The 27,263-nt window shown below is 45.9% G+C and overlaps 2 protein-coding genes across 2 annotated transcripts in view; one reads left to right on the top strand and one right to left on the bottom strand.

Annotated features, from left to right (window-relative positions):
- Positions 1–10,209, top strand: part of INVS (inversin) — a 207,430-nt gene extending 197,221 nt beyond the window's left edge. Inside the window, exons 13-16 of the mRNA XM_007950329.1 lie at positions 289–985; positions 6,404–6,633; positions 7,324–7,398; positions 10,100–10,209. Coding sequence (XP_007948520.1) covers positions 289–985; positions 6,404–6,633; positions 7,324–7,398; positions 10,100–10,209 — 1,112 coding nt within the window. The remainder of the gene's footprint in view (positions 1–288; positions 986–6,403; positions 6,634–7,323; positions 7,399–10,099) is intronic.
- Positions 10,210–11,944: 1,735 nt separating this feature from the next.
- TEX10 (testis expressed 10) overlaps positions 11,945–27,263 on the bottom strand; it is a 45,976-nt gene continuing 30,657 nt past the window's right edge. Inside the window, exons 10-14 of the mRNA XM_007950321.2 lie at positions 26,736–26,869; positions 20,187–20,267; positions 18,444–18,625; positions 13,483–13,693; positions 11,945–12,058 (exon numbers count right to left, since the gene is read on the bottom strand). Of these exons, the coding sequence (XP_007948512.1) occupies positions 11,945–12,058; positions 13,483–13,693; positions 18,444–18,625; positions 20,187–20,267; positions 26,736–26,869 (722 nt within the window). The remainder of the gene's footprint in view (positions 12,059–13,482; positions 13,694–18,443; positions 18,626–20,186; positions 20,268–26,735; positions 26,870–27,263) is intronic.

The raw sequence follows: 27,263 nt of genomic DNA, 5'->3' as shown, positions 1-27,263 counted from the left end.
GATGTGCAGTTTTCTCTTTGTGTTTGGTCCCTTGGGATCACCTCTATTTTCTTAAAAGCATGATAGTGCTTTTTAAAGAATATTATTTTTTCACAGCATTAGTCACTCACAGTAGGAAAGCTTTCAGATTATCTACCATTACTGCTGGAGATCAGAATGCAGCCTGTTTTTCCCTGGTTATGATCAGCATTCTCTTGGTGATACTACAGGTCAAGTCTGTGTATTTTATGTAAACAAATGAGCAGGTTTGGGGCCATGAATCTTCTTCCCCTTTCCTTGTCTCTTCAGAAACATCCAGAGAACATTCTAAAGGCCGATCTGCCTGTGTCCACTTCAACCCCAATGAAGGCAGCGATGGAATCAGGCAGCCAGGAGCCTCCTCTGTGGAGAAGCCCAGGCGTCAGACAGTTGGTGAGCAGCAGTGTGAGAAGGGGAGAGGCTTCCTGAAGCATCCCTCCAGCACCCGGGTAGTGGGGACTGGTGAGAAAGGACAGGATCCTAGTCAGGCGGCTGTGAGTCTCCCACAGCAGGACGGCCCTGAGAAGCCCCGGCCGCGGCGTGACATGGTGCCCAAGGCCAAGTGTGCCCCCCGCAAAAGGCGTGCTCAAGAGCTCAAAGGAGGACGGCGCTCCCCGGCTGGCTCGAGCCGGCCTGGCAGTGCCAAGGGGGAGATGCTCCGGGCCGGGCAGGGTTCTCTCCACCATCGAGCACCGAGGAACAGAGTGCCGCAGGACAAGCTGGCAGGAGGGCTAAGCTCAGATTGGCCCCAGAGCACAGAGACGGTGAGAGCAGGAGCCCGCAAGCCGGGGACGTGCACTGCGTCTCAGGAGACTGGCCCGCCGCCTGGCCTCTCTGGACAGACTGTGAATATTGGCCTTCTCCCCGTAGAGCTCCGACTGCAGATAATCCAGCGAGAAAGGAGCAGGAAAGAGCTGTTTCGCAGAAAGAACAAGGCGGCAGCAGTCATCCAGCGCGCCTGGAGGAGGTAGGAGGGCGGGCTGCCGTGGCGGCTTTGGTGCTTGGGGGTCTCTGATGCCTCCTATCCCCCTTGAGGTTTTCCCAGTGAATTGCGTGTGGTGGCATGACGAGGCCGAGTTTAGGGGCCATGGGTCGGTGTCAACCTGACGGCATCTGACCCCCGGGGAATCACCCTGTGGTGGGCTGCTGGTCGGTGTCGGCCCGTCAGCTCCGGCTCACGGCGGCCCCTGTCCAGCAGAGCACAACGGTGTGCCATCCTCCACATCGCGGTGCGGCCGAGTCCATCGTGGCGGCCACCGCACTGAGTGCCTCCCGGCCGGGGCTCAGGTCCCAGCCCCGCCCTGCACAGTATTCTGTCAGGTGGCCTTCGTGCTGTTTCACACACCAGCAGGCTCACCGCGGTGGGCAGGCTGCAGCCGCCCTTCTCGACTGAGACAAGCGGCAAAGACAGGCCTGGTGGTCTACTTCCAGAAGTTAGCAAGTGACAACGCTCTGGCTCCCACCAGTGTGGGTCCTAGTCACTTACTTGCATGAGCTTCGTGGGAGGGGTTTCTGCCAAGATGGATGGAAAGGGCCCCCAGCAGCAGGACGTGAAGGATCTGGGACCCAGAGTCCCGAGTTCCAGGTGAAGGAGTAACAGCAGGTTACCTGACCTTAGGCAAATCACTTGGCTTCACTGACCATCGTTTCCTGCCCTGAAAAGTGGGCTCTAATCACCACTGCGCACCCGTCCTGTTTCTACGACAGGGTTGCTGGAATGACAGTGATGTATGTTTTGTAATCTCTAACACACTACACACATATTTTTCCTCCTTTATCTTTACTACTCAGCGATTAATCATACCACAGATACCCAAAGCAAAGCCTGCATATACTGGATTGACTGACAAATTACAAATGTTTTTCTGAGCAACTACCAAGCCCACGACATGGACTGGTACTGGGAGTGGGGTGGAGGCTCTGCTGTGAGGGGACAGTGTCAGGTGGTCCAGACGGATGCTTCCTGGGAGTAACTGAGAGGACTGGGATCATCTCTTGCTAAGAGCCTTCTCGTGTCTCAGTCTCCTTCACACTGGTGGCACCAAACCCAGCCCCCTGCCCAGTCAGTTCCCACGCAGCCACCCAACAGGACAGGGCACTGCCCCGTGAGAATGCCAAGGCGCGAACCTCTATGGAAGCAGCCTGCCCGGTCATCCCGTGGAGCAGCTGGGGCTTCAAACTGCCAGCCTTGATCCCCTGCACCACCAGGGCCCACCCTGTAAGCACCAGTAGGGCCTAATTTTTAGATCAGGCCTTAAGTGAAAACCAGTGGCCAAGGGCGGCCTGGAGCCGCGGCTGCCCAGTGGGGCCCGTGGGACCTTCCCGCAGAGCAGAGTGATGGGAGCTGTCTTAGGTCTCCAGGGCCGCGGCAGCAGGCCCGCTGCACGTGGGCGGCTTCAACAAGCCAACTTCTCTCTCACTGTTGAGGAGGCCGCTGTTGGGACGTGCCGTGGAGTCGCCCCGACTCAGAGCGCCCCCTCCTTGGGTTTCCGAGGCGGTATCACTACGGAAGTAGATTGAACGGCCAGCCTCCTGGTTAGCAGTCAAGTGCCTTAGGCACTATGCCACGAGAGCCACACTCACGGAGCCAGCTCAGGGGAGGGCGGCCGGCCCTGGAGGGAGGGCCCTGTGGCTCGGCGCTCCCTCCCCGCCTCTGCTTGCTCACGTGTGTTTAATGTCCTTTATATCTCGGAAGGAAGCGCTGTGGTGCAGCGCCTAAGGCACTTGACTGCTAACCAGGAGGCTGGCGGTTCAAACCCACCAGCCACTCCTCGGAAGGAAGGTTGGGCAATCTACTTCCGAAGTGATACCTCCTCAGAAACCCAAGAGGGGGTCGCTGTGAGCTGGGTCCGACTGAATGGCAGTGAGTGTGGTTTCCTTGCCTTTATCTCGGGAGAGACACATTCAGGATTCACCCTGCACCACGACACGAAAAATGTCATCAGTGTCCCCGAGCTATGGATGGAGAAGCTGTTATGTTGGTGGCATGCATGTCTGCACCACATTAAAAGTAAATTTTAAAAAAATATTCACCCTGTACTAACCCTGCCTTGTTAACAGAACAAAGACAGCCCATTCCCAAACGGGATGAAGTAACCACAGGCGGTAGAGGTTGGAATGCCCAGCACACAGCTCTGGGGGCACCATTTAATCTGTGTCAGGAAGCAAGCTAATGACTTCAAGCACAGGAGGGAAACAGAGGGGCCTGGGGGGAACCCTAAGACCAGAAGAGAGAGAACGGGATTCCCAGGCCCAGGCCTCCAAACACCGTGCAGGCTGCCCCCTCGGGGTTGGGAGCTGGTCGGGCCGGCCCAGCCTTTGCGGGCTTTCCTGTCTGGTCAAGCTGCACGCTCTGGCATGACCCCGTTTGATCTGGTCACAGTACGAGGCAGTCATGACAGGGATTAGTTCCCCTTGTCCTGGGGGTGCAGCTCTAGCACTTGAACGTCTGTCTCACTCAGCTCCAAGGGTTTCCCCTCCATTAGGACAGTTCGGTCTTGCTGTGGTCAGAATACGGTAGCTGGAGGCAGGCCTTGTACCCCCCGCCTCAGAGCAGAACGGCTGGGAAGAGCTGCCGGGAGGGGCCTCACAGTCAAGGTAACTGTCAGGGCAGGGTGATGTTACGATGCTTACATTTAAAACTACTGGTTAGCACTTTTCTAAGTCGTTTTACACGTATTCACGTAATCCTCCCAAAAACCCTTTGAGGTAGGTACGTTCTCCTCCTGATGAGGAAACGGAAGCATGGTATAGGGTGTTAACTTCCCCAAGTCAGCGCTCATAGGTGACAGCACTGGGCTGTGTGCCAGCCCGCCTCTGAGGCCACAGGCTGGACGGTCGTGGGCTCCCTCCTTGGGCCGTTCTTCCAGGATGTGCACTAGCCACCATCCCAGAGGAACTCTGTGAAGTACGTCAGGTGCAACCTGGGATCTCGACACGCCAGCCAGGTTTACCACCGACGCAGGCTCCCCACCTGCTCCCCAGCTAAGTGCCTCGCCCGCAGACGGTCCATGCTTTGACGCCTTTGAAGAGTCAGGAGTTGACAGGTGCTGTCAGTAAGTGTCCACGGTAGCAAAGGAGCCTTCAGTCACTCCGAGAACAGTGGGCTCAGTCTGCATGCCCGTCTGGGAAGGCAGTTACACAGGCGCCCTCTGGCTGGAGGCCAGTGATGCCCAAACGGCTTCTGGGGTGCTGCCCACTGTAGGAAGTCACAGGTCTGAGGACATCAAAAACACTCGTTGATAGTTGTGTCCGTATACATCTTCCATTTTAACTATGGGAGCCCAACGTCTTGTTGGGCTGGGACTGTCTCATCTGACGAGAAGCCTAAGGAGCACTGAGCTGTGGGAGAGGCAACAGGGCCTGGCACCGAAGCGCTCAATAAATGCAGGTTCAGGAGACGAGTTAGGGATGGAGAAGGGCCTGGAAAACTCATGGGGATGAAGTGAGCAGACTGTACTTTGGGCCCTGAGAAAATGAAGCAGTTTTAAAATGCAGTGTGAGTTTTATTACCAACCAAGACTTGACTTTTCTCAGGTAAATAAGAACAGGCTGAACCATAAGGCGAGCTCGGAGCTAAGAAAGCCTCCGGCTGTGTTAGGACTCTCAACGAGCCAGAGCACGTGTTCTTGACAGGAGGGCAGAGGATGTTCCTCTGCACACAGGGACCATCATGTCACCTGGACACACACTCAGTCTCTGTCAGAGTCGGTAGGTGGAGGCTGTGCCCAGTGAGAGCCACACCTGCCAACAACTTCAGCAACAGCCGAGGCTCCCAGGGCGCTCTCTACAAGAGGGTGAAGACACGCATCTCCAACGGAAGCAAGCCACCTGTGGACAGTACTGCCCCATCACCCTCACTTCGCTACAGGTGGCTTTCTGGACACGGGGTACATATTCCAGTAGAGGGATGCCATGGCCTGTCACTCTCCAGGACGTGAACGGACGAACAATGTGGTCTGGCTGAAGCCAGCCTTTGGGCAAGGAAGGAGGGGACGCATCAAGCACTGGGAGGTTCTGGCAGGTTTGGGAAGATGGCTCGGTGTATTATTATAAACTGCGGCTCAGCCAGGCCTGGGGGCTGCGTGCTCCCTGGAGGCCCACAGGGCGGAGGCGGCTCCAGGGCCTGGCCCCTGACGCAGCTTTCCTGGGACGCTCCCAAACACTTGTGTTCAAGAAGTGGTTTGGAGCAACGTATGAATGAGAGCGAGTGGGGCAGAGACCATCAAGAAGCCCTCTGGCAACACAGCCGTCACGCCCTGCCCTTCTCTCCACTCCAGGCTCCACCCCTTCAACAGAACCAACCAACCAACCAACTCGCTGTCATGGAGGTGATTCCAACTCACAGCGACCCCCACTGGGTTTCCAAGGCTGAACCTCCCCTTTGCCTGTCTTCTTGAAAACCTGAGTCCCCAGCACAAAATGCAATCGAAGTCCTCACCAATATCTGACTGTGGGACCGGACAGCTGAATTGGAATGTTGGCTCCTCCTGACTTTGGCCTTGTAACCTTCTGCAAGTTCCTTAGCTTTTCTGAGCATCATGTCTACCTCAGTTATTTTTAGGCTTGATCTTAAGAAAAATGGCTGGCACACAGCAGGCCTTCAAGAACGCTGGCTCTTTCCGCGGCGTCTGCAGCCTGGCCTCCACTCCTTCCCTCACCACACACACAGTGGTCCAGCCACATTGCATTTCCGCTTCGCCTGCACACATCCCCACGTCCGTGCATGCAGTCCTGCCCCCTGGAATACGGCTTTTCTGCCTGGTAGGCTCCCACTCATCAGTAAAAACCCAGCACAAGTAACAGGCTTCCTGAGGCCTCACCAAGCCTCCGAGTGTCGCTCCTGCACCTCTGCATCTGTCCCCAGTCCAGCTTTTTTGCTGCTGCGTAGTATTTCTCCTGAAGGAGCTCTGGTGGCCTAAGGCATCTGACTGCTAACCAGGTTGGTGGTTCAAACCCACCAGCTGCTCCAGGGACCAAGAGGGGGCAGTCTACTCCATGAAGATTTATCACCTCAGAAATCCAGTGGTGGTCACTATGAGTCAGAATTGACTTGATGGCAGTGAGTTTAGGTTTTTCTCCCTTTTTCTAAGACTGTTAATCCTACAGCACGTGCTTGTTTATTTATCAGCTTATCCTACTAGTCTGTGAGCTCCTTTGGGGCAAGTTCTAATAGGATTCATTTTACCTAATTCAGGAAATGTTTGAGGATAGACAGAATGCAACATTCAACCTGCTACCAATGAGGATAAAAGCTTGACTGAACCTCCCAGAAATTCAGCAAATACTATTTTTATAGCTTCCAGGAACCTTTAGGAAATTCCGTTTTCTCAGTATTGTGATGTGGTGAAGTCTTAAAGCCCCTTCCCTCCTCTGTCCCCACCAGCTATCGGCTCAAGAAGCACCTCTCCACCCTTCTGCACGTGAAGCAGCTTGGCGCCAGAGATGTGGACAGATGGAGCCATGAGTGTGTGGCCTTGGTCCTCCAGCTTTGGCGGAAGGAACTGGAACTAAAGGCTCCAAAGACCATCGCAGCTGGCAGGACCACCAAGAGTCCATCCAAGGGTGGCTCAGGCATGAGGTCCGCCAAGCACTCAGTGCTTCAGCAAATCTACGGTAATGCTCTTCATGGGCCCCTTGCAGCTGACAAGCACCCCCAGAGAATCTGAAATGGGATTTCGTATGGGCAAAACTCCATTCAGAAGGGGGCTGAACTTAATCACTTGGAAGCACCCAGATTTCTCAGCACCACCCATCACCCCACCCCCAGACAATTCTGGGTTACAGTTGGTTTCATGAGGTATTCCAGCTTCTCAGCCCACAGGGCCTTCCAGCCAAGATTCCCCCATGGGTTTCAGGACTGAAAACCTCACCGACACCACTTGGGTCTTACCCCTTACCTACTTGAAGGGCTCCAGGCTCAGGTTGCCCTGCCTGCCTCACTGGGACCTTCCCTACACTAAGACAGTACAGGGTTGCCTACTCTGTTGTAGAATGCCCCCAGAACCAACCACTGTAGAAAATAATTGTTCATGCAGATGAGCTCCTGTCCAGTGAAACATTTTCACCTCTGGATAAAGCTCATCCAAAGAAACTCAGCAGACAGTAAGGCTGGCTAACTCTCCAACAGAAAAAAACTAAGCCAAGGCACATTTCTGGGCACAGCTCCTGCAGTGCCCTGGGCTTCCACGGGACACGAACCCATCTTGGTTGACACCTGCCTGTTGCTCAGTAAGGAATTCAGAATATGGTCAGGCCACTGCTGTCAGTGGTCAAATACAGATGACCAGTTTTGGTTGATTTCAGGTTGCCCTCAAGAAGGCAAAATCCATCTTCCAACTAGATCTCCCAAAGCCCCGTCTGTGCTGCATCTCGGTTCAGGTAAGACAGCCCTGCACTGGCAAAGCAGGGGGGAGGCACTGGGGGAGAGAGTGTGGGGAGGCTTCCCCCACTTCCAAAGGTGGACATTAGAACAGACTGCCAGGGTTTCCAGTGGTCATGTGATTTCACGTATGCATGTTTTTCATGTCCTTGCATGGAGTTATTACTGCAGTCAACATCTGGTCTCCATCAGAGCCAAAGCTGTTGGTAGTACAACCTCCAGCAGAAACAGCAGATGGTAGCTACCACTGGTCACCTTCATATACTTGCTCACATGAAGGTAGAAATGAAAATACTGGCATCCTTCACAGCAATAGCTTAGGAGTTCTTGGTCCATTCTGGTTTCACATTAGGATCTTTCATCTTCTTCCCCAAAGAGGGGGGGCGAGTCCCTTCACAATTCTGCCTGCTGCCTCCCAGGGCCCATGAGAAGAGCCTGGTAGCATGGCCAGCTCAAGCTCACCTGTCCACTTCCACTTACCAGGAGCAGCTCAGGGAACTTTCTTTCCAGCCCCAAGACAAGTGTTTTACTCAGGGCCCCTTCATTCACACACCAGCATGAAACGTGGGTGATAAGTTCACTGCTGTCAATGGCTAATGCCAGTTTCAGTGTTTCTCCATAGGTGGCTATAGCAACAACCCCCTCACCTATCCGGGCCACCCTGAAGGAACAGACTGCAGCTGGGACAGGAACAGTGACCGTCAGCATGAACTTAACATCCATTTAGCTTTGCAGGGAGGGACAGGTAGTAATTACCGCCACCATCTTTAATGGGAGTTGGGCAACTTCGCATAATGTAGGGAGGCTGATCTGGGAGTGGCGAGTGGGACAGTTAAAAAACTTTCAAAGGGATCCAAGCCCCCAACGTTCTGTGGAAGAAAACGTTCATCTTTATGCTTGAGTGAACTGAGAATAGGTTCAAAAAGAGAATTGCCAGATAAAAGTGGCATTTAAAATCAAATACTATAAATGAGATAATCAGAGTATTTCTTACTTTGTCTTAAAACAAAACCCAGGACCATCAATCTTAAAATTAACGTGTTTATTGGGATAAAAGATCTTCAGTTAAGGGGCTCAATGGACAGAGGAAACAAATTCAAAGACATGCTTAATGGTTTCCTACACTCAACAAAAACAAGCTTGTCTAACCTACACGTACAGTTCTGAATGATTTGAAGTTGGACAAGGACTAAATAAAGACAATCTTTTCCTAACTCCAAACTCAGGGAAACAAGGTTAGGCCCTCCCCCATCCACAGTACCAACCAGCGACTAAGGCTGCAAGCTAGTTTCACTGAAGCCTGTGTCTTATACAGAATGCATGTCTATAAAAGAAATATCCATAAAACACGTGTGACTTGGACACACACAAGTTTTTGTAATGTGAAATTAGAGACATCAAATTGAAACAAAAAGGACAGAACATGAACTTTGGTCTTCACCTGGAATGAAAATGAGGCTGGTTCACCTTTGACCTTGTGAGTGTCATGGGGTCAGGGATCTGGTTCCTGCTCACTGCTCTATTCCTGGTGGTAGCAAAGTGCTGGCGTCCTAGAGGTGCACAGGCATTGATGAATGAATACTGTTGCTCCCACCCTCTAACGTGGGAGATACTCTCCTGAGGCCTCTACCTCTGAAAAGAGGAAGCAGAAGCGATGAGAGATAAACGTGTGGCTACTGTCTGTCAGTTTCACACGTCTGCGCACTAGAACACCGAGCAAGCACCTGGGAATCTGGGCCAGTGAACTACTCCTGCTCTCTTGTCTTCTCCACCCACTCCTGCAAGCCACCCACAGAGTATCAGCACTGCAGGGACCGAGTCTCTTATCTGTATAGGTGTCTTGTTTGTTTAAACCTGGGCCCATCCCTTTAAAAATACAAGAACCTCTTTCATAAATTCCATTCTAATGAATAGAGTAACCATGGATTAAGTGATTAATAATGGCATCCCGTGTAAGAATCCAGTATACCCCTGTCCATGTGCACAGGGGTATGGAGATGATGACTCAAGATCATATAGTGAAGGCAGAGGCCAAAAGCGTGGCAGAGTTCCAAAGCAGTCGTTCACTTTAAAATAATTTCAGGAAAAATTATGGCATAAATGTTGGTGACTCTTAAACTATTCATTTTTCGTATCTGCTTGCTTGTTCCACAGAAGCGAGCACCATCAGCCTCAGCAAGGTCTGCACACAGGGTGGGCCTTGGTAGCCGTCTGTTAAACGAGAGCACTGACGACAGCACTGTTTTCCAACATCAGTTTGTAATTTCAAGGTCTTAAAACGGCCTCAAGAAATCCATTTTCCATTGGATATACCTCTTAGTCCAACATTCTTGAGAAGCAAAATAGTTTTTAAATGGACTGACTGACTTTCTGGAAGGCACTCTAGGAGACTGTGTGGCACAGAGAAAGTTAAGAACTCAGAGGTGGGCGGGCTGTATGAGACACAAATGGAGAGAAATGGAGCAGCCTAGACTTCCCATCCAGCTCAGGTGCCTACAATCCTCCAGATCACATGTCCTCCTTGAAAAGATGTCACTTATTTTTGAGATGGTGGACCATGCAAGGTCACTGAGTCATCCTCCCTCCACAGTAAACTAGCCCATCACCTTATCGATCCTAAACCCTTCCTACCACCAAGAGCTCATCCCTTCTGTATGACAATGAATGACCTGGTATATATCTCATGTTCATTTTCAGCAGTGAGCACCTTGCAGTGCATCCAACTCCATGAGAACAGTGGAAGATCAAAGACCTTTTCTTACAACCTGCGATCAGCTACTACTCGATCAAAAAGCCAAACAAAGCTGTGAGGGCCTACTTCGAAGACTGTGTATGAGGGAGCCGGAATGGCTGGTACAGAGTTCTGATTCTCTGTTGATTATCTTTCCCATCTTGGGAAGACTTTAATACCAATGCCTGAAGTCTCATTAGCCTGAAAATGTGGTGACAACAGAGAACGTCCGGTGCGTCGTCTTCCCAGTCTCACAGTGTAAGCACTGTTTTGTCATCACCTTAGCCAGACTCTAGGAGGTTCACAGGCCTTCCCATCAGCCACTATGCTAGAAATGCCAACTAATGGGGAATAGTACAGTCTAGGCAATACAGGGCTACTAGGTTAGATTTCTGCCAGCTGGCTGGCACGGGCCTAGTTTCTTGACTCAAGAGAAGAACCTCAATGAGATGGGAAGGTGAGCCTGTCCTATGGCAGCCTTCTTCACGTCACTACTAGTTCTGGGATTTAATCCAACGAACGCCATCACAGACAGCACCCCCTCACTCCACTCCATTAGCAGTTTTACATTTCAGACCAGCATCATGACTCAGTGCTGCTTTTAGAAACTGCGTGGAAGCCCACAGACGCTTTCTACCGACTCCTGATGTGCTGAGCCCCCGGCGGCCTCTGCCAGGTGTCCTGTGCCGTTTTCTCACCAGCTGCAGCAGCACCGTAGCAAGGAAGGTGGGTTCACAGGCCAGACTGTCCATGGAGTAGGGTACCTATCCAGGCGTCAGCATTCCCCTTGCGTTTTCTCCTCTGTGCTTTCTACAAGACAAGCAATCTTGTCAGAATGCCATTCCTCTTGGCAAGGAAAATGGTGCTAACTGCACATTCTAGCCCTCTAAGAATATCAGGTTAAAAATAAAATCCAGGCATCGGTCTTCTGGCCTTTTGCACGTTTTTCAAGAGGAAGGCTGCCGTGGGGATGTAGACGAGAGGCACAAACAGCGACAAACATCCTAGGCGCACAGGTATCTGAAAGGCAGCTTGCATTTCCTTCAGATGTGTGACGTCTCTGTGCTGGCAGCAGGAGAAAAGGAGCAATGAAGTGGTGTTTACTTCCTTATCTTAATTTTCACAGCTTTCTATTTAAACTGTTGTATTTGTTACTTTCATAATGATGAGGTATTATACAAAATCACTATATACAATAGGTAACGTTTAAAAACTATAATGGATCTTTAATAGAAAATTATTTTGAAAGAATACTTCTCCAAATTAGACCAAGCACCATTTAGATATAAGAAAATCCAAGCCAAATACAACACAACACTGTCTGGAAATCTTGCCCCTTCATGGAGGGTTAGAAAACTCTGCCAGTAACACAACTCCACAGGGAGATGCCGAGGGTCCTGATGGATAAGGGCAAGCTCCCCAACCAACCTAAACACTGGCTCCCGTCACCGGCTCGGTGACGCTGAGACACAGGAGATGACGTCTGCCTAGACGGGATGACGAAGATTTTGCTAGCTTCCTGGTAAAGAATAGAAGGTATCACATTATTATGATCTATGTTATAGTATTTCCCTTCCGGGACATGTAAAATGCACTACCCGCTGTCCCCATATGCCATGAGCCACTCCAGGAGGTCCACCTGCCACCAGAGGGAGTCCCCAGTGCGTCCTTTCTACTTCAGTGTAAAGAAGGTTCATAAACGACTTCTTTAAAAGTTCAGCTTTTAATGACAAACATTCATCCCCATCAGTTTCTCTTCAAAATTAGACAGATGTCAATAAACAACTGCAAACAGGAGGTACCGTGCTGTCTCTTCAGTAGACTGTACTCAATGCGCTAGGCCCCTGGGGATGGCCAGTGAGGTGCACGTTGAAGCAGTAATGTAAGTCTGTGAGCCACTGTTCCTGGACCCCTCCACTCTTCAGCGTCTGAAGAGAAAAACAAGTCAGTGGAGATTCGCACCAGTATCGCTACACTGCGTGACAGTGTTTTTCACCCCAACAGGATCTCTCAGAGCCCTCAACAACAGTGCCTTCCCATCTATACATCATCCCACGGAGGGTTCTTAGAAGAAGGAACCTGTCAGTTGGGCATTACCACAAGCAGGGAAAGCTCCCCCTTATACCCTCCAGTACAAGTCCAACAGCATCTGGGGGGATCTGTTCTCTCTCCTGTACGTCAGGACAAATGGAACCTCACCCTTCAGTGTTTCTGAACCCGTGACCTTCCCATTGGCATGGCAGATCTCATGGTCTCTGAGAAGTCAAGAGCTGCACTAGCATCTACAAAGCCGACTGACAATCTGTCAATTCCTTCCTTACAGAGACGGGACGGGCTGAGTCTCCAAATCTGGAAATAATTCAAAATACTGACTTCTGTCATTCCTGACTACCCTACTACCTCTTCCATCATTTCTTCAAAGGCTACTGAAAAAATTCAAAATGAGCACCTGTGTTATATGCGTAAGGAGCTCTGGTAGCACGGTGGTTAAAGCATTTACCTTTTAAAAGGTTGGCAGTTTGAAAGCACCAGCCACGCCATGGGAGAAAGATGCAGCAGTCTGCTTCCATAAAGGTTTCAGCCTTGGAAATGCTATGGGGCAGTTCTACCCCGTTCTATAGGGTCACTAAGTCGAACAGACTTGGTGGCAGTGGGTTTGGGTTATATACGAATAAAAGCTCTATCACACCGGAATACTGCTACAGAGGCCTGTCAATAAATTCCCAGGCACCTACACAAAAAGCCTCCCTTCTAACCTGCCCAGACCACCTAGACAAGACAGCTGGCCACCCACCACACCCACAGCTGAAGGCAGAGAGCAAACCATTAGAAAAACCTGAAGTCTACCGCTTCCTTCTTCCTCCCACTCTCCACTAACCAGAAAGTGACTAGAAACTGACCTCAAGTTTATTCCTGCTCAATCATTTCCTTATAGCTAACATTTGTCAAGCACTTAATAAATGCCAGGCACATAAGAACTGTTCTTGGAAAAGCTTACCTAATGTTCACTAAAACCCTTATCTTACAGCTACGAAAACAAGCTGAGGTCAAATAACTTGCCAAGCTATCACAGTTAACAGAGTTGGTAGCAGAATTCAGGTAGAATTCCAACTACCTAAGCTGGCTGCCACCGTAATCCAGTATTTGTTTTTAAAGCTTTAATTACTGATTGTGGAATCAAAGACATGCCCCTAGTTAAAATACATTCAGGGAACACCCTGAGAAAGATCACACTGGGCTTGATTCTAGGGTGTCAGTCAGTACGGGAGTCCGACCCTCCCAACAGCACCCCCACCCCCGCCACGTGTCCCTTCCGACGTGAACCCTAAGCTCCCGGCACCAGGTCTCTTACCGTAATATTCCTGATGATCTGCTGCACCAAGACCACGTTGGCCAACATGTGCGTCCTCAGGGGCGCGTGCTGCAGCAGCAGGCGGAGCAGCTGGCCCACGACGGGCAGCTCCTTGAGGCCCGCTCTGTTGACACGCAGGCTCTGCAGCATCAGCCTGAGCACCTGAGGCAGGACGGCCAGGACAGACACACAGGCCCCCCACAGCTTATCCCTAAAGAGCAGAGATGGCAAGAGTCAGTGAGCGCAGCACGCACGGGAAACTCCCCTGCCCTCCCCACTTCCCAAAACAGAAAATGTCCTTTTAATGTTTCAAATAAAGTACCACAAACCAAAACTAGTAAGAACTGGGGTCCATGAGAACTACAAACAAATCCACTGACATGAGCTGACTCCCCCTGTTCTACGGATTCTAGGAAACCAAACAACTGGCACCTTCTGGGGCTTAGCAAGGCATTCTTCAAGAGCTAGTGATTGGACGTGACCCTGACTGATCACAAAGCATATCCTCTGCTACCCGTCACCAAGCATCACTCAACTGTCTCCTGTATCTCACCAAAGTCATCAGAAGACTAAGAACATCGTACTGGTAACAAGGGCAGAAACAACATTCACGAAGCTCTACACGCCTGACCACGATCCTGAGCCTCTCATTTCTCAGAACAGGGCAGACTTGCAGAGAGAGATGTGTTCACTGAGAGCCCGAACGGACTTGAGGAAGTAGTCAATCAGAGCACTATCACCCTGTGGCTAAGGTCACGGAAGCCCAGAGCCTTCAGGAAGCAGCATGTTCTTGGTTCTTTCGTAGAGCAGGTGCAAAAGCATTTACGGCAGAGACACAACTTGTATCTAACCACATTCCAGCAGAGTCACAAAAGCAGCATGCATCGAAAAGGGAGAGTCTGTGGCAAGGCACTCAGTTCAAGACCCTACACCCGGAGTGCAGAACCCTCTCAGGACATCTGGCTTCCTCCAGGCCTAGAGAGAGCAGCTCTTTCACTATATGCCCCACCCCGACCCCCCAACACCACATAGAGCAATCGCATCAAAAGTGGACACTGAACCCATTCCAAGCCAACCAGATTCCCTTCTCTGTAGAGACTTTATTTAGTCTCTTGACTGACGCAGAGCCAGGCTGGGGTAGCCACGTACAAGGGGAGGGGACAGCGCCAGAGTGCAGACACAGCCAATAAACAGGCAAATCACAGAGATGCGACACAACCCCGAAGGGAAACTGCCACAGTCCTGCTGCCTTTGATTTCTAGTCCCAGCTCCTAATGAGGCTCGGCTGCATTCCTGGCATTTGGGTTTTACAAGTTACTTTTTCCAAGGTCCAATACATTCATTTTCTGCTTTAGTTAATTTAAATGTATTTCTAGTAATTCCCGGCCAAAACTCTGCTAAAAGAGCTAACGGTTCCTATCTCATACGAAGCATAAGGCTTAGCCTTCCACTCTTGAAGCACCTCAATTAAAGAAAACTGTCAAGCCAGAGAGAAACAGAGATCTCAATGCCAAAACAGACGAGGCACAGTGACAGCCATCCTCAGGAACCAACAAAGCTGAGGTTTCAGCCCAACATAAAGCAATGGTTCTAAGCATTTTTAAGGATCTATCACATCTGAAAGAAAGCAACTGAAGTTCAATGTTTTGCAACAATTTTCTGAGGAGCTGAGATAACTGTGCACCAACTAATGATACCTGCAGGTCTGAGACCACCACCCTGCCCTTCTACTCCAAACACTACTGACTGCAGAGGAAATACATAATAGCAACAATCACCAAGTTCAAAAGCCAGAACGGCTGAAACATCTAGGTGCCAAACTATGACAGAACTCACACAAAGACACCCAACAAGGGTGCAGAACTGGATATGGGTCTTTAGGGCTGGGTTTAAAACAGCCAACACTGTTTTGCAAATGAGGCTTCAAGCCCCATGTAAGGGGATCAGGGAGCTAGAATTGAGCTCCCTGAATGGATGTGGAAACCAGGATAATGAAGATGTGAGACTATCCCCCAGGGAGTCTCCATATACCTCCATAGAATTCCCACAAAACTCTGTCAGAGAAAAGTTACACAACCCAAAACATACAAGTTAGCTGAACCTACTAAAAAACAATCCCCAGAGATCCACCTGCTCCCCAAAGTAAGGTACAATTCCCACACCAGAAAAAAAAAGAGCTGAGAGAACAGATCAACAGGAAGTTTAAAGTAACACCAATAAATCAAGAACAACAGCCAAGTAAAAGCTAAACACTATGATGGTTTGTGAAATAAAAACAATACGAGTTAAATAAACAAAAGAATTTGTAAAGTGGAAGATGTTAAGAGAGGACAAGATGAGAAGTTCCATACAAAAAGTGTTTTAGGAGAACAGAGAAACAACAGAGCAGATGATAATAACTGAATAACATTAATAAACAGCACCTGATGGAAAGACACGGCTCCTAAGAAAAAGGAGCACATTAGGTTTCACGCAGGATGAGTGAGTAACAAATCTACACTAAGACACACACTGATGGCAACACACCAAAGAGAAAGCACAGACAGTAAAAACAGAACAGAGGCAGACCTCGTTTTCCTGCTCTGTTTACAGTGTTTCAGATACCACACTTTTTATATAAAATCTCCAGGTTTGTGGCAACCCTGTACTGAGCACGTCTACTGGTGCCATTTTTCCACTAGCATGTGTTCATCGCATGTGTTACGGTCACACTGATAATTCTGACAATATTTCAAACTTTTTCATAATGGTATTGCACACTTAACGGACTACAGTACAGTGTCAACGTAACTTTTATATGCACTGGGAAACCAAAACAATTCATGTGACTCACTTTATCATACTATTTGCTTTATTGAGGTGCTCTACAACCAAACCCCTATCTCCATACATTACCACCTTCAAACCTCAAGGACTGAGGTGTAACCAAACCCACAGTATCTCCACATCTGCCTGTAGATTACCACCTTCACACTAAAAGGACTCAGGTGAACAACAGACTTTTTCTTACCAACAATGAGCCCAGAAGACAATTAAACAATCTGTTCAAGGTACAAGGTGAGACCTAATTTTTAGGTCAGCATTTGTAAACTCAAAAGGCATTCTCATTCTGTGTAATATCCCCAAAACCTCCTCCAATGGGGATACAGTAGAGTCCAAAAAGGAATTTTAAGTACCCAGACCCTCCTTGTGATGAATACTGTCTTGAGATACACAGGGTCCTGGTCATACCACACTTCAATACCCACTTTGAAACTAGGCATTTTAAACAGGCAAGTATTACATCCACTAAATCTTGTCCAGTCCAGCCATACAAAGTCAAAGCAGGAGATTCCTCAACAAGAAACCACAAAAGGTTTTTCAAATTTCTCCTGTAAGTGTTTTTATAAAGGAGCTGTATTTCAAGAGACAGGAAATGACCAGCAACAATACACATGTTTCATAAGTAGCAATAATTCTTCTATAATCTTTGGGTTCCCAAGAAGTTCCTTGCTGTTTAATGTATAGAATTTGACTTAAAGTTTGATGATGCAGAAGCAACATACCATCAAATCTAATTTATTTACATTTGAGTTTTATCATGTATTTATAGTGTAATAGACAAAATTCAAAAATACATATACTTAGTGGAAAAAATCCAAATGTCTGTTGACAGTAAAGTGGGTAAAAAGTTGTGGAATATTCAAATCACAGAGTACTAGAGAACACGGGTCAGCAAACTAGGGCTGGCAAAGCCAAATCCAGTCTGCAGCCTGTGTGCAAGTAAGATTCAACTGGGACACAGCCACGCCCATTCACTTCCCCGCTGACCATGGTGCTTTCACAACACCAGGGCAGTGCTGGCACAGCTGGGACAGAGGCTGTATGGCCCACAAACCTAAAATATTTACTGCCCAGCCCTTTCTTGCCAACCCCTGCTATAGAGAAATGAAGCACAGCTGAGTGACTCCACGTGGATTACTCACACAAATGACAGTGAAAGAATCCAATCACAAAAATACCTACAGTACTGTTTCTTTCATATAAAATTCACAAACAGGCAAAGCAAAAACTGTGCTGGTTAAAAATGCCATAAAACCATTTAAAACAGCATGGAAGTGATTAACATGAAAGCAGTTCTTTCTGAGTAAAGAAATGTGACCATGTGACTATGGAGGGTACACAGGGAGAGAGTGGGTGTTCGTGTTGTATTTCTTAATTTGGGTGGTCAACTAAATGCTCAGTTTATAATTGCTTCTTAAAGTATGTAAATGTTTTCTTACAATCAGTATGTATATTTTCATGCAATTTAAAAGCTCAAAAAAGACTAGAAATGTTTACATCCAAATATGAAAAGTAATAGAATGATTCATTTTCTTATATTTGTTCATGTTACATTTTTTAAACCTTCTACAATGAATGTCAAATGAAACCAATTTTTAAAGGTACACAAATAGGATAAAAGCATGAGAATACTTTTAAACTACAGTGCAATGTTCCAAACAATCCTAGAAGCTTTAGCCTGAATATTACATAGTGGCAAAAGTACTAATTAAAAACAGTAGCATCTTAGAACAATGTCCTTTAAATCCAAGAATTTAAACTGCCATTCTGGCTAGCTCTAATGAAGCCAAAAACAAAATACAACACTTGTGCTAATAACCCACCCTCTTAGGGGTAAAATATAAAGTGTTGTTCGAATAAGGGAAAGTTCTCAAGCACCTTCACAATGCCATCTAAGTGTTCAAATTTGTATCTTTAAAGAAAAATAAATAAAACTCCTGTGAATTCTCACAACACAAAGAGAATTCATTAAGGAGGAAGGGATAATCTAGTTGCATTTACACAAACTCCCTGAAAGCAAATTTAGGGTATTTCAAAAATTGAATCTTCTTTCACTCTCTCATTTCATTTACTTCCTGGGAGGTAGGACAGTGGAACAGGTAAAGGAGAATGAAGGCTGAACAACAAAAAACCATTACCTCTTTCTCAGATGTTCTGCTTCTCCCTTCTCCAGAGTCAGCAGGAAGTAAAGAAGACTGTAGCAACAAGAAGCCAGAAATGGCAGCAGAGTGTCATTAAGCATGCCCGCCTGGTCCAGCAGCTTACTGAGAACCCCCAAAACACAGCCAGCTGTGCTGTCGGGGATTACAGTCAACCCAACCTAAATAGAGAAATGTCTGATTAATTATCTCTGCACCACAAGCCCCACACTTATCCTGCCTCAATTAACCAACACCTGTCAACTGAGGAGTTCACCTGACATCACCTATGTGTAAAACTACTACACACGTACCACATGCCACCTACCACATGTGAAGGTACTGTTTCCCTTTAAAAAGTGAATCCCCACATTATGTAACTTTGAAAAAAGTTACTCTAAAGAGACTGTTAACCTAAGCCACTGCCTTCTCTGTGACAAAGTCTTCTAAGATTTTCTAGACACTGTAATTTCTATTGATGGTGATGGTCAGAAATAACTTTAAAGAATGATTTCATGCATCCAATGAAAATCTCAATATAAACAATCACAAGAATATGATTCTTAGTTTATCTGGCCTAGAAAATTCTGGTATCACACACCATTCCGATCCTAAGTAATTACATGCACAAATCAGAGTTCCCAGACCTTAGATGTAGCTAGTCATTTACACATGACTAAGGAAAGTATCTCGACTGGATTAAGACATGACTGTAATTAACACCTGACTGTGTTACTGCTTAAAAAAAATAAGAAAAGGAAAAAAAGCTAGATCAGAGTAATTGCAGCACGGAGTTCATCTAGCCTCCACTGTATGCACGGTCACCAGAGAAAAGTCTACCTGTGACTACATACACGTGACTGACATCTCCTGGAAACTACTGTTCAGAAATCATAAAAATCTGCAGCATCTCAGGTCTTAACCATGCTGTCTGGCTGTCTGAAAACAGTGGCCAAGACTATCAGTCTTTTACAATAATAATGAATGTACAAAAAGGAGGCTATAAATACCTGGAACAGAGCTGAGAAAAAAAGGTAGGCATCTTTGGACAAACAGAGGATAAGGATTGAAGTTTAACAGCAGGGAGAAAAGAGTACCAGAAAGTCAATGCTTTCAACTCAACAGAAGCAACATTTCGAAGGAGGAGAGAAAGAATGTGTGCGTATGTGCACATGTGCACACCTATAAAATTAACCAAACGAGTGATAGTCCCAGAAGATCAAATCTAGGAGAGTGCCCTTGAACTATATAATACATTATAACACAAAGACAGCCCAAGTTCAAAGTGTAAACATTGGGGGAAGTTAAAAACAACAACCAAGGCACACCTAAAATGAATTTAATACTAATGGGAATAAGAGACACCCACGGGCCAGAAGTCAAGTTGGTCTCCTGGTTGAGCCCACTGCTTCCACGGCCCAGGTTCCAATGCTACTTTGGACCTAGAATCTTCTAGGTCCCAGGCAGATGCCAGCCACATGTGAGCTGCACCCATGCAAGTTGGAAGGGACCTGAGGTATAATTCTCAGGTCTCGAGAAGTAAAGAGTTTTACCCAAGGCCACAGAATCAATCAGTAACAAACACCCAGGAATGAAACCCAGATTTCTGAGTTTTTGATCCTGCATCATGCTGTGGGATGCATGGTATTACTAAACTTAGAATTCCAGACACTCTCCCCCTGGCTATGGCAAAGCCAATTTCAATCACTGTTTTTTTAAAAAGAGAAAAACAAATATATTTACCAAATGCTTACTGATGGCACTTTGAAGGATGTCAAAGCTCTGGCTTCGAGATGGGATGACCAATAAACTGTGACAAACTGCCTGTCAGGAAAGGAGAAAACCAGTAAGCAAATGAGGACATTTTGAAGTCTGAAACAAGTTCAATAGATTTTTTTTTTAATGTATATATTTTATTTATTTTGTTGTTGCGTATACACACACACACACACACACACACACAAAACGAACTTACTGCCATTGAGAGCATATACAGCATAACATAAACCAATTCAACAGTTTCTACACACACTATTTAGCAACACTGGTTACATTCTCAAGTTGTACAACCATTCGCACCTCCTCTTCTCAGCTATTCCTTCCCCGGGAACATAAACTCACTACCCTCTAAGGTTCCTAGCTAATCTTTTGAGTGGGAGTTTTCAATTTGATCCCATATGGGTAGTTCTTTAAAAAGCAGAATGCTCAATGTAGTTGAGCATTCTTCACTCATTAAGCTAAGCTTTGTTTGGTCTAAAGACTTCTGGATATATATCTGGTTTGAGGTTTAATGATTATCTCAGGGCAATAGCTTCAAAGGTTCATCTATCCTCCATGGCTCCAGAAAGTCTACAGCCATGAGAACCTAAAGTTCTGTTCTGCACTCCCCCCACCCTGCTTTTGCTCAGGACTCTTCTACAGAATCTTGGATCAAAATGTTCAGTGATAGTAAGATGGTAAGAGCCGGGCACCAGCCAGCTCTTCTGGTCTCCCAGCAAAGGAGGCAATCCGCCAGATTCCACAGCCGCCTCCTACTCCCAACTCCCCTCCTCCCTCTGCTGCTCCTGGTGAACAGACACCAGGTTGCAAGCTTTTATGACTCACCATGCAACCAACCAGGAGATCGAGCAGAGGCACTAAACTCCTGTTAGGCCAATTAATTGGGATGTTCCATGAAACCACAATCTTAAATCTCCAAACCAAGAAACCAAATCCCATGAATGTTTGAGAGTTTTCCTTCATAAACCTACTTGCTCTACACATTAATATGAGACACGTAACAAAAAATGATTTTGAAGGTGCACATGTCAAAGATAAAATAGTCAATTCTTTTATATGGGCTAATTTCCCAAATCATTCATAACACTGAACTTCAAGCTCACCCCTCTTTAGGAGCCATGAATGAGAAATGAAGAGGGGCGTACTCTCTCCTCTCTCACTACCTTTAAGTTATGTTATCAAGTTAGTGCTGCAAAGAAAGACCTGAGTGATGTTAACAAAGGGGCTGACAAAAAGCCTTTTTCCCATCCGGTGGAAAAACAGGTCACCGAAAAATACTTACAACCAAGAAAATACGTAGACTCTTCTATTTATCCATACTCCTGCTTCCTAGTGTCCAAAGGTAAAAGAAAGAGAATAGTCTACATGAGAAGACAAATGTGAGGGAGGTGAGAGTCAAGAGGCCCAGTACTTCCAACTGCCTCCATTGTCAAGAAAGCAGGAAAAGGCAAGACCAGCACCACATCCTTCAGAGACATCACTAGACAAATGCCAGAATATGAGGCAGCGAGCACAGACAAAGCGGTATGTAGCAGACTCTTAAAGGAGGACTGGTGGTGGATGGAAGAATATCCCTCCAGGACAAGGATGGTCACACTAAGAAGCTAAGCTCCAGAGAGACTTGTCAAACATCCCTCAGAAACAAGGCCTTTCTTTGAGCCTGACTTAGTCTGCAGGTCCTACTGAGATCTGCTCAGCATCACAGCAACCCGACGCCACCCTGGCAGGTGGGGAGGGGCTGCTGCCTGAGAGGTGAGAGTCCTACCGCTGCCCGTCCCTAGCTCCACAAACATCACCGAAAACTGACACTCTAGACAAGAGCTCCAGTCGCAATCTGGTGCTAAGCTTTGACAACACAAAAATTAACAAATACGGTCCCTGGAATCTAAAGAGCTTCATGGTCTCAATATCAAAACAGTGAAAATACAGTGTAATAAAGGTTTTAATAGGAGTATGGACTAAATAAGGAGCCCTGATGGTGCAATAAATAATTAAGCACTTCGCTGTTAGCCAGAAGGTGGGCAGTCTGAACCCCCCCAGCAGCTGCCAAGAAAAGACCTGGTGCTCCGTCCCACAAGGTTGACAAACCCCCTCAGGCACTTCCGCTCCATCACAAGCCGCCGCCAGGAGTTGGAACTGACTCAAAGGTCATCTAACCACCACCCAAACCAAACCTAGTGCCGCCGAGTCAATTCCAACTCAGAGTGACCCTATGAAGACAGAGCAGAACTGCCCCCACGAAGTTTCCAAGGCTGTAAATCTTTACAGAAGCAGACTACCATATCTTTCTCCGGCAGAGTGACTGATGCTTCCAACTGCTGGTCTTTCAGCTAGCAGCTAAGTGCTTAACCCCATGCCACCAGGGGCTCCCCGTGGACTAAATGCCTTACTGAGTGCCAAAGACGGCAAAACACAAACTGACTCTTGAATTTTCTAGCTTTGGCAGGGAAAACAACTCTTAGCCAGACAAGATGATCTAAGGACAGAGCAAAGTAAAATGGTAGCAAGTAAAATTTAAGAACTTTTAGATGTCCAGAGTTCCTTGCTCAGTGAGGAATCTGGACTTCATCTTGTAGGAGTTTTCCAGCAAGTGTACTAACTAGAATGGGTAACAGGTTCCTAAGCTACTGATCCACAAGAGGGCAGGTGGGACTGGATCCCTCTGGCCATGTGCCACAAGGCACAGGCAGTCACTCCTATCTACCACAGTAGTCTAACACATTTCATTTTCATTAAGTGAAAAGTTTATGTATCACATGGTGCCTCTGACAATGGAGAAACCATGTGGGATCAGTATAGCAGAATAGACTTAAGAAGTAGCGACTGGACACAGAGCACTTCAAAGTCAGGGTACCTGGAATGATATGGGCGGCTCTGCCCTCTACTATAACTACGTTTGAAAGTCATGGAGTGGTATTCAACTATGAATTCACATTATTCAAAATATACTGGTGGTATTTGGCAGAGGTGAAGAGTGTACACACAGCGATTAGAAGAAAAGTATAATAAAGCACACACTAAAAACCATAAATCATTTTACAGAAAACCGAAGTTACACAACACCAACAGAAATCATCCACCATGTGCATAAAGTAGGGGGCATTCTTCAGGAACCAGCCTGGTTTCTCAAAAAAAGTCTGTATGATAAGAAATAGGGCTAGATGGAGCACTATTCTAGAATAAGCATAACAAGAAGATTGCAATGTAGGAACTTTCACATGCATGAGCCCTGGCTGGATCCTGGTTTTGGGGGAGAGCTCTAAAAGACATTGTGGGAGCAATTTGTTAGGAAATTATTATTTCCTAGTAAGCTACTTGTACCCACCACAGTTCTGCCCAAGAATATGTGACACACATGACATATATGGTCCTTTTCAATTTATATATATTCTTCTTTAGTATGTTGGCAAATGATATTGGCTTGGTATAATATCAGTCATAAAAACACTAAGAATGAAACCTGAAGACCTGAAGAGATGTTCATACAAACATGATTGAAAAATGTGTTACAAGGAAGTTGTGCTCACAACTATTAAGACACACAAAACCAATACAGAAACAGACATCTTAAGAGACAGGATGTATAGACAGATAAAAGAATGCATGATACATGTAAGTTACCTAATTAATTCTGTTCTGCTAAAAATAGTAAAAGCCATTCTAGAGGAGATTTTGCTACATATATGTTTCATAAATTCTGTATCAATGCTAAATTGCTGATTCGAAACGGCTTTTAAATCCTTGTAACATTCCTTAATTCTAAAAGACATCATCTTATTTATCAAATCGAAGCTGCTTAACTGAAAGCACAGAAACCTTTTTCTCTTCCAAACCTATCACTTTCACCAGGAAGGTACAGACTCATTAGAACAATCAACTATATGAGATCAAAAGGGCAGTATTTGCCCAGAGATAAAGATCAGAAGGCAGGAAGGAAGAGGTGGTAAGGATGAAGGACAACGGTTAACACTGGGAAGAAGTAGGGAGACTGCAATCAATGTCACAAAATGTGTATGAACTGCTGAATGGCAAACCAATTTGCTCTGCAAACTTTCATCCAAATCACAGTGTATCATTCAACCCACTACCCTCTGTCATTTTAAAATAATAAGAAATACTGAAATGATGACTGCTGTAGTTCACACAAATAAAGATGACAACCCGTCGCAGGGGTTCTGACAAAGGAACTGCTACGTTAAAACATCTCTACACCAGGTTATTTAATTCTCTCACTTCAAATGGACCGTTTTCAGTAAGCTTTCACTAGGCTTTCTCCAAAATCTAATATTTTGTTTATATTCATAGGCCTAGAAAATCAAGGTAAATTTTCAGGTTGTCATGAGGGACCAGTCCCTGGAGAAAGGATATAATGCCTGGTAGAGGGTCAACAAAAAAGGAAAGACCCTCAACGAGACGGACTGACATCGTGGCTGCAACAGTGGGCTCAAGCACAGGACTGATTGTGAGGATGGTGCTGGACTGTGAAGTGTTTCATTCTGCCGTGCACGGGGTCACTATGAGATCAAACAGACTCGCTCAACAGTGACCAACAACACCACCACACACATCAAAAAACTACATGTTTTACTTTTGTTAATTGTGGGTTTTGCCATGTGTGAATTTTTAATTTTCACGTAATGGAAATTATTTGTCTCTTTTAGAACATCTTGATTTTGTGTGGCTACGATTTCTAAGTTTCTAAGTAAGTAAAAGCGTTTCCCACTGGGCAGCTGTTTTAGCACTAATTATGCTTATTCCTATCTTTACTTTTGACATAGTGATGGCACTGAATTATATTTGAACTCATCTCTCTGTAATACATTAAAATTTGTTTGTAAGACAAATGAAGAAATCCAGGTATGTTAACATTTCTTACTGGCATGAAGTAAGCCACAAACCTGCCTCAGGAGCCAAAAATAAATGTAACTACAAAGCCATGTATCCATTAGAATTGTTTTCTGGGGTGGCAAACAGAAACACAAGGACTCTACCCCAACAGATACACACATTTCAGTAGTTTGGAAGTAGCTCAAACCACAGGAGGAAATTAATAACTGCAATCAACTTTTAAAGACACGGTTAGGACAATTAAAGGACAGGCACCAGACTGGGAAAAAGCATGCGCAGTTCATGTACCTGATGAAGAATTTGTATCAAGAGTATACAAAGAACTCTTGTGGGCAAAATTAAAAACTGGGAAAAGATCTGCACAAACATAACCGAATCATCATTAATAATGTGAACAGATACTCCTCATTGAACATCAGGAGATGCAAAACACCGCATAATATGGATGATCTTAGAGGACAGTATGCTGAGTGAAATAAGTCAATCACAGAAGAACAAATACAGTATTAAATTCATTGTTGTGGAGGGTCAAGGAAAGGTTTATATATGGAGGGAAACTTTCTTTGTTGGTTGCCAGGGGTGGGAGGATATGGGAGGGAACACTGCAAAAAAAAATGCATTGACCCATGTCACTTTAGTTCTATGTATTTCACTATACATAAATTATATTTCAATAAAATGCATTAAAAAAAACGAACTTAAGAATTATAGTTTTAAATTTAACATTTATAAGCTGTGTATTCTTAAAGCCAAAGAAACTGCTGAATAATCTTTCCTGTTCAAAAAAGCCACCTTCAAGGGGTTCAACATATGTTGAATCCTTGCTAAAACTCTGTTCATCCTAGTGTCTGCAAATGTGATCTACCTGAAAACAGGGTCTCTGCAGATGTCATCAAGTTACCGCTGGACTAGGACGAGTCTTAAATCCAATGACCAAAGTCCCCACAGGCAGAAACAGACACAGGGAAGAAAGCCATGTGATGACTGAGGCAGAGACTGGAATGATTTAGCTACAAGCCAATGAACACCAAGGACTGCTAGCCATCACCAGAAGCTAGAAGAGAGGCATGGAAAAGACTCTCCTTGAGAGCCTCCACAGGAACGTGTCAACTGCTTGATTTGGGATTTCTAGCCTTCAGAACTGGTACAGAGTAAAGCTATGTTGTTTTAAGTCATGCTGTTTGTGATACTTTGTTACTCTGCCCCTACCCTGAAACTAATATAATCAACTAAATCCTATTTAATTACTACTCATCCTTCAAGAAGTTCTTTCTTTTCCATGAAGACTTTCCTCTTGTAAATACAAGGACCTGTCCTATGCTAGATTTAAAAAATCTCTCTACCATTCAAATTACTGATCTGTTCTATTCTAGCAACCAGGGCGTGTTTCATCCTTTTGCAGATGGGGATGCTATGAGTCAGAACCAACCTGGCAGCACCGAACAACAACTAAGTGGCTTAGCTTACGACAAAACACTGTTCTCTTTTACAAACACGTAGCTGCAATATAACATCATAAAATCTTCTAGAACAGGGATCTTGTCTTACATTATTCTGTGTCTCTTAAGACATTTCCCGTAAGGCCATTTTAATAGATATTAGCTATTTGGTGGTTGAGGAGCTGAATTTTAATAATTATCTGTTACTTTCTAAATGTGCTATTACCTCTGTTACATCCCAATGGTGTAAAAATTGATCCAAGTCCGTAAGATAGAGCAGCACAGGGGAAAGCTGTGTCTGGATGACATGCGGAACTCCTCGAAGGCTCTGAAGCCATGTCAACTCCTCTTTCGAAAACCCTAACCAAGTGTACAGAAAACCAATTAAAACCAAAAAGTTCTTCCTTCAGAATTTGTTACAAAACACAGATGATATGCACTGTTAAGCAAAACTTTAAGCTACCTATTTTCTCAGAGTTTCTGCTTTTCATGTAGTATTTCTAAAAATAAAATACAAGTATCGGAAGCACTGAATTTCATATCATTATGTACACAAAGGATGTGATCTGACCCAATCACTAATATAGCAAGAAAGGACCTAAGGGTTTTACCACTTAAAAAGGGTGAAAGGCATACTTTTTCCAATTAAAGGTAGGTTTAAAAAGCAAATGAACAAGTAGGGGCAATAATATACTCCTTCATAAGATACCAAACTCTGTAAGCCCTTCAAATATATTAAAACTGCTCTATCATT

This window comes from Orycteropus afer, unplaced genomic scaffold (assembly GCF_000298275.1).
Source record: "Orycteropus afer afer isolate SDZICR_OR568_19922 unplaced genomic scaffold, OryAfe1.0 scaffold00267, whole genome shotgun sequence".
NCBI lineage: Eukaryota > Metazoa > Chordata > Mammalia > Tubulidentata > Orycteropodidae > Orycteropus > Orycteropus afer.
The sequence above is the reverse complement of the archived record's forward strand: the minus strand, read 5'-3'. Positions and strand labels throughout refer to the sequence as shown.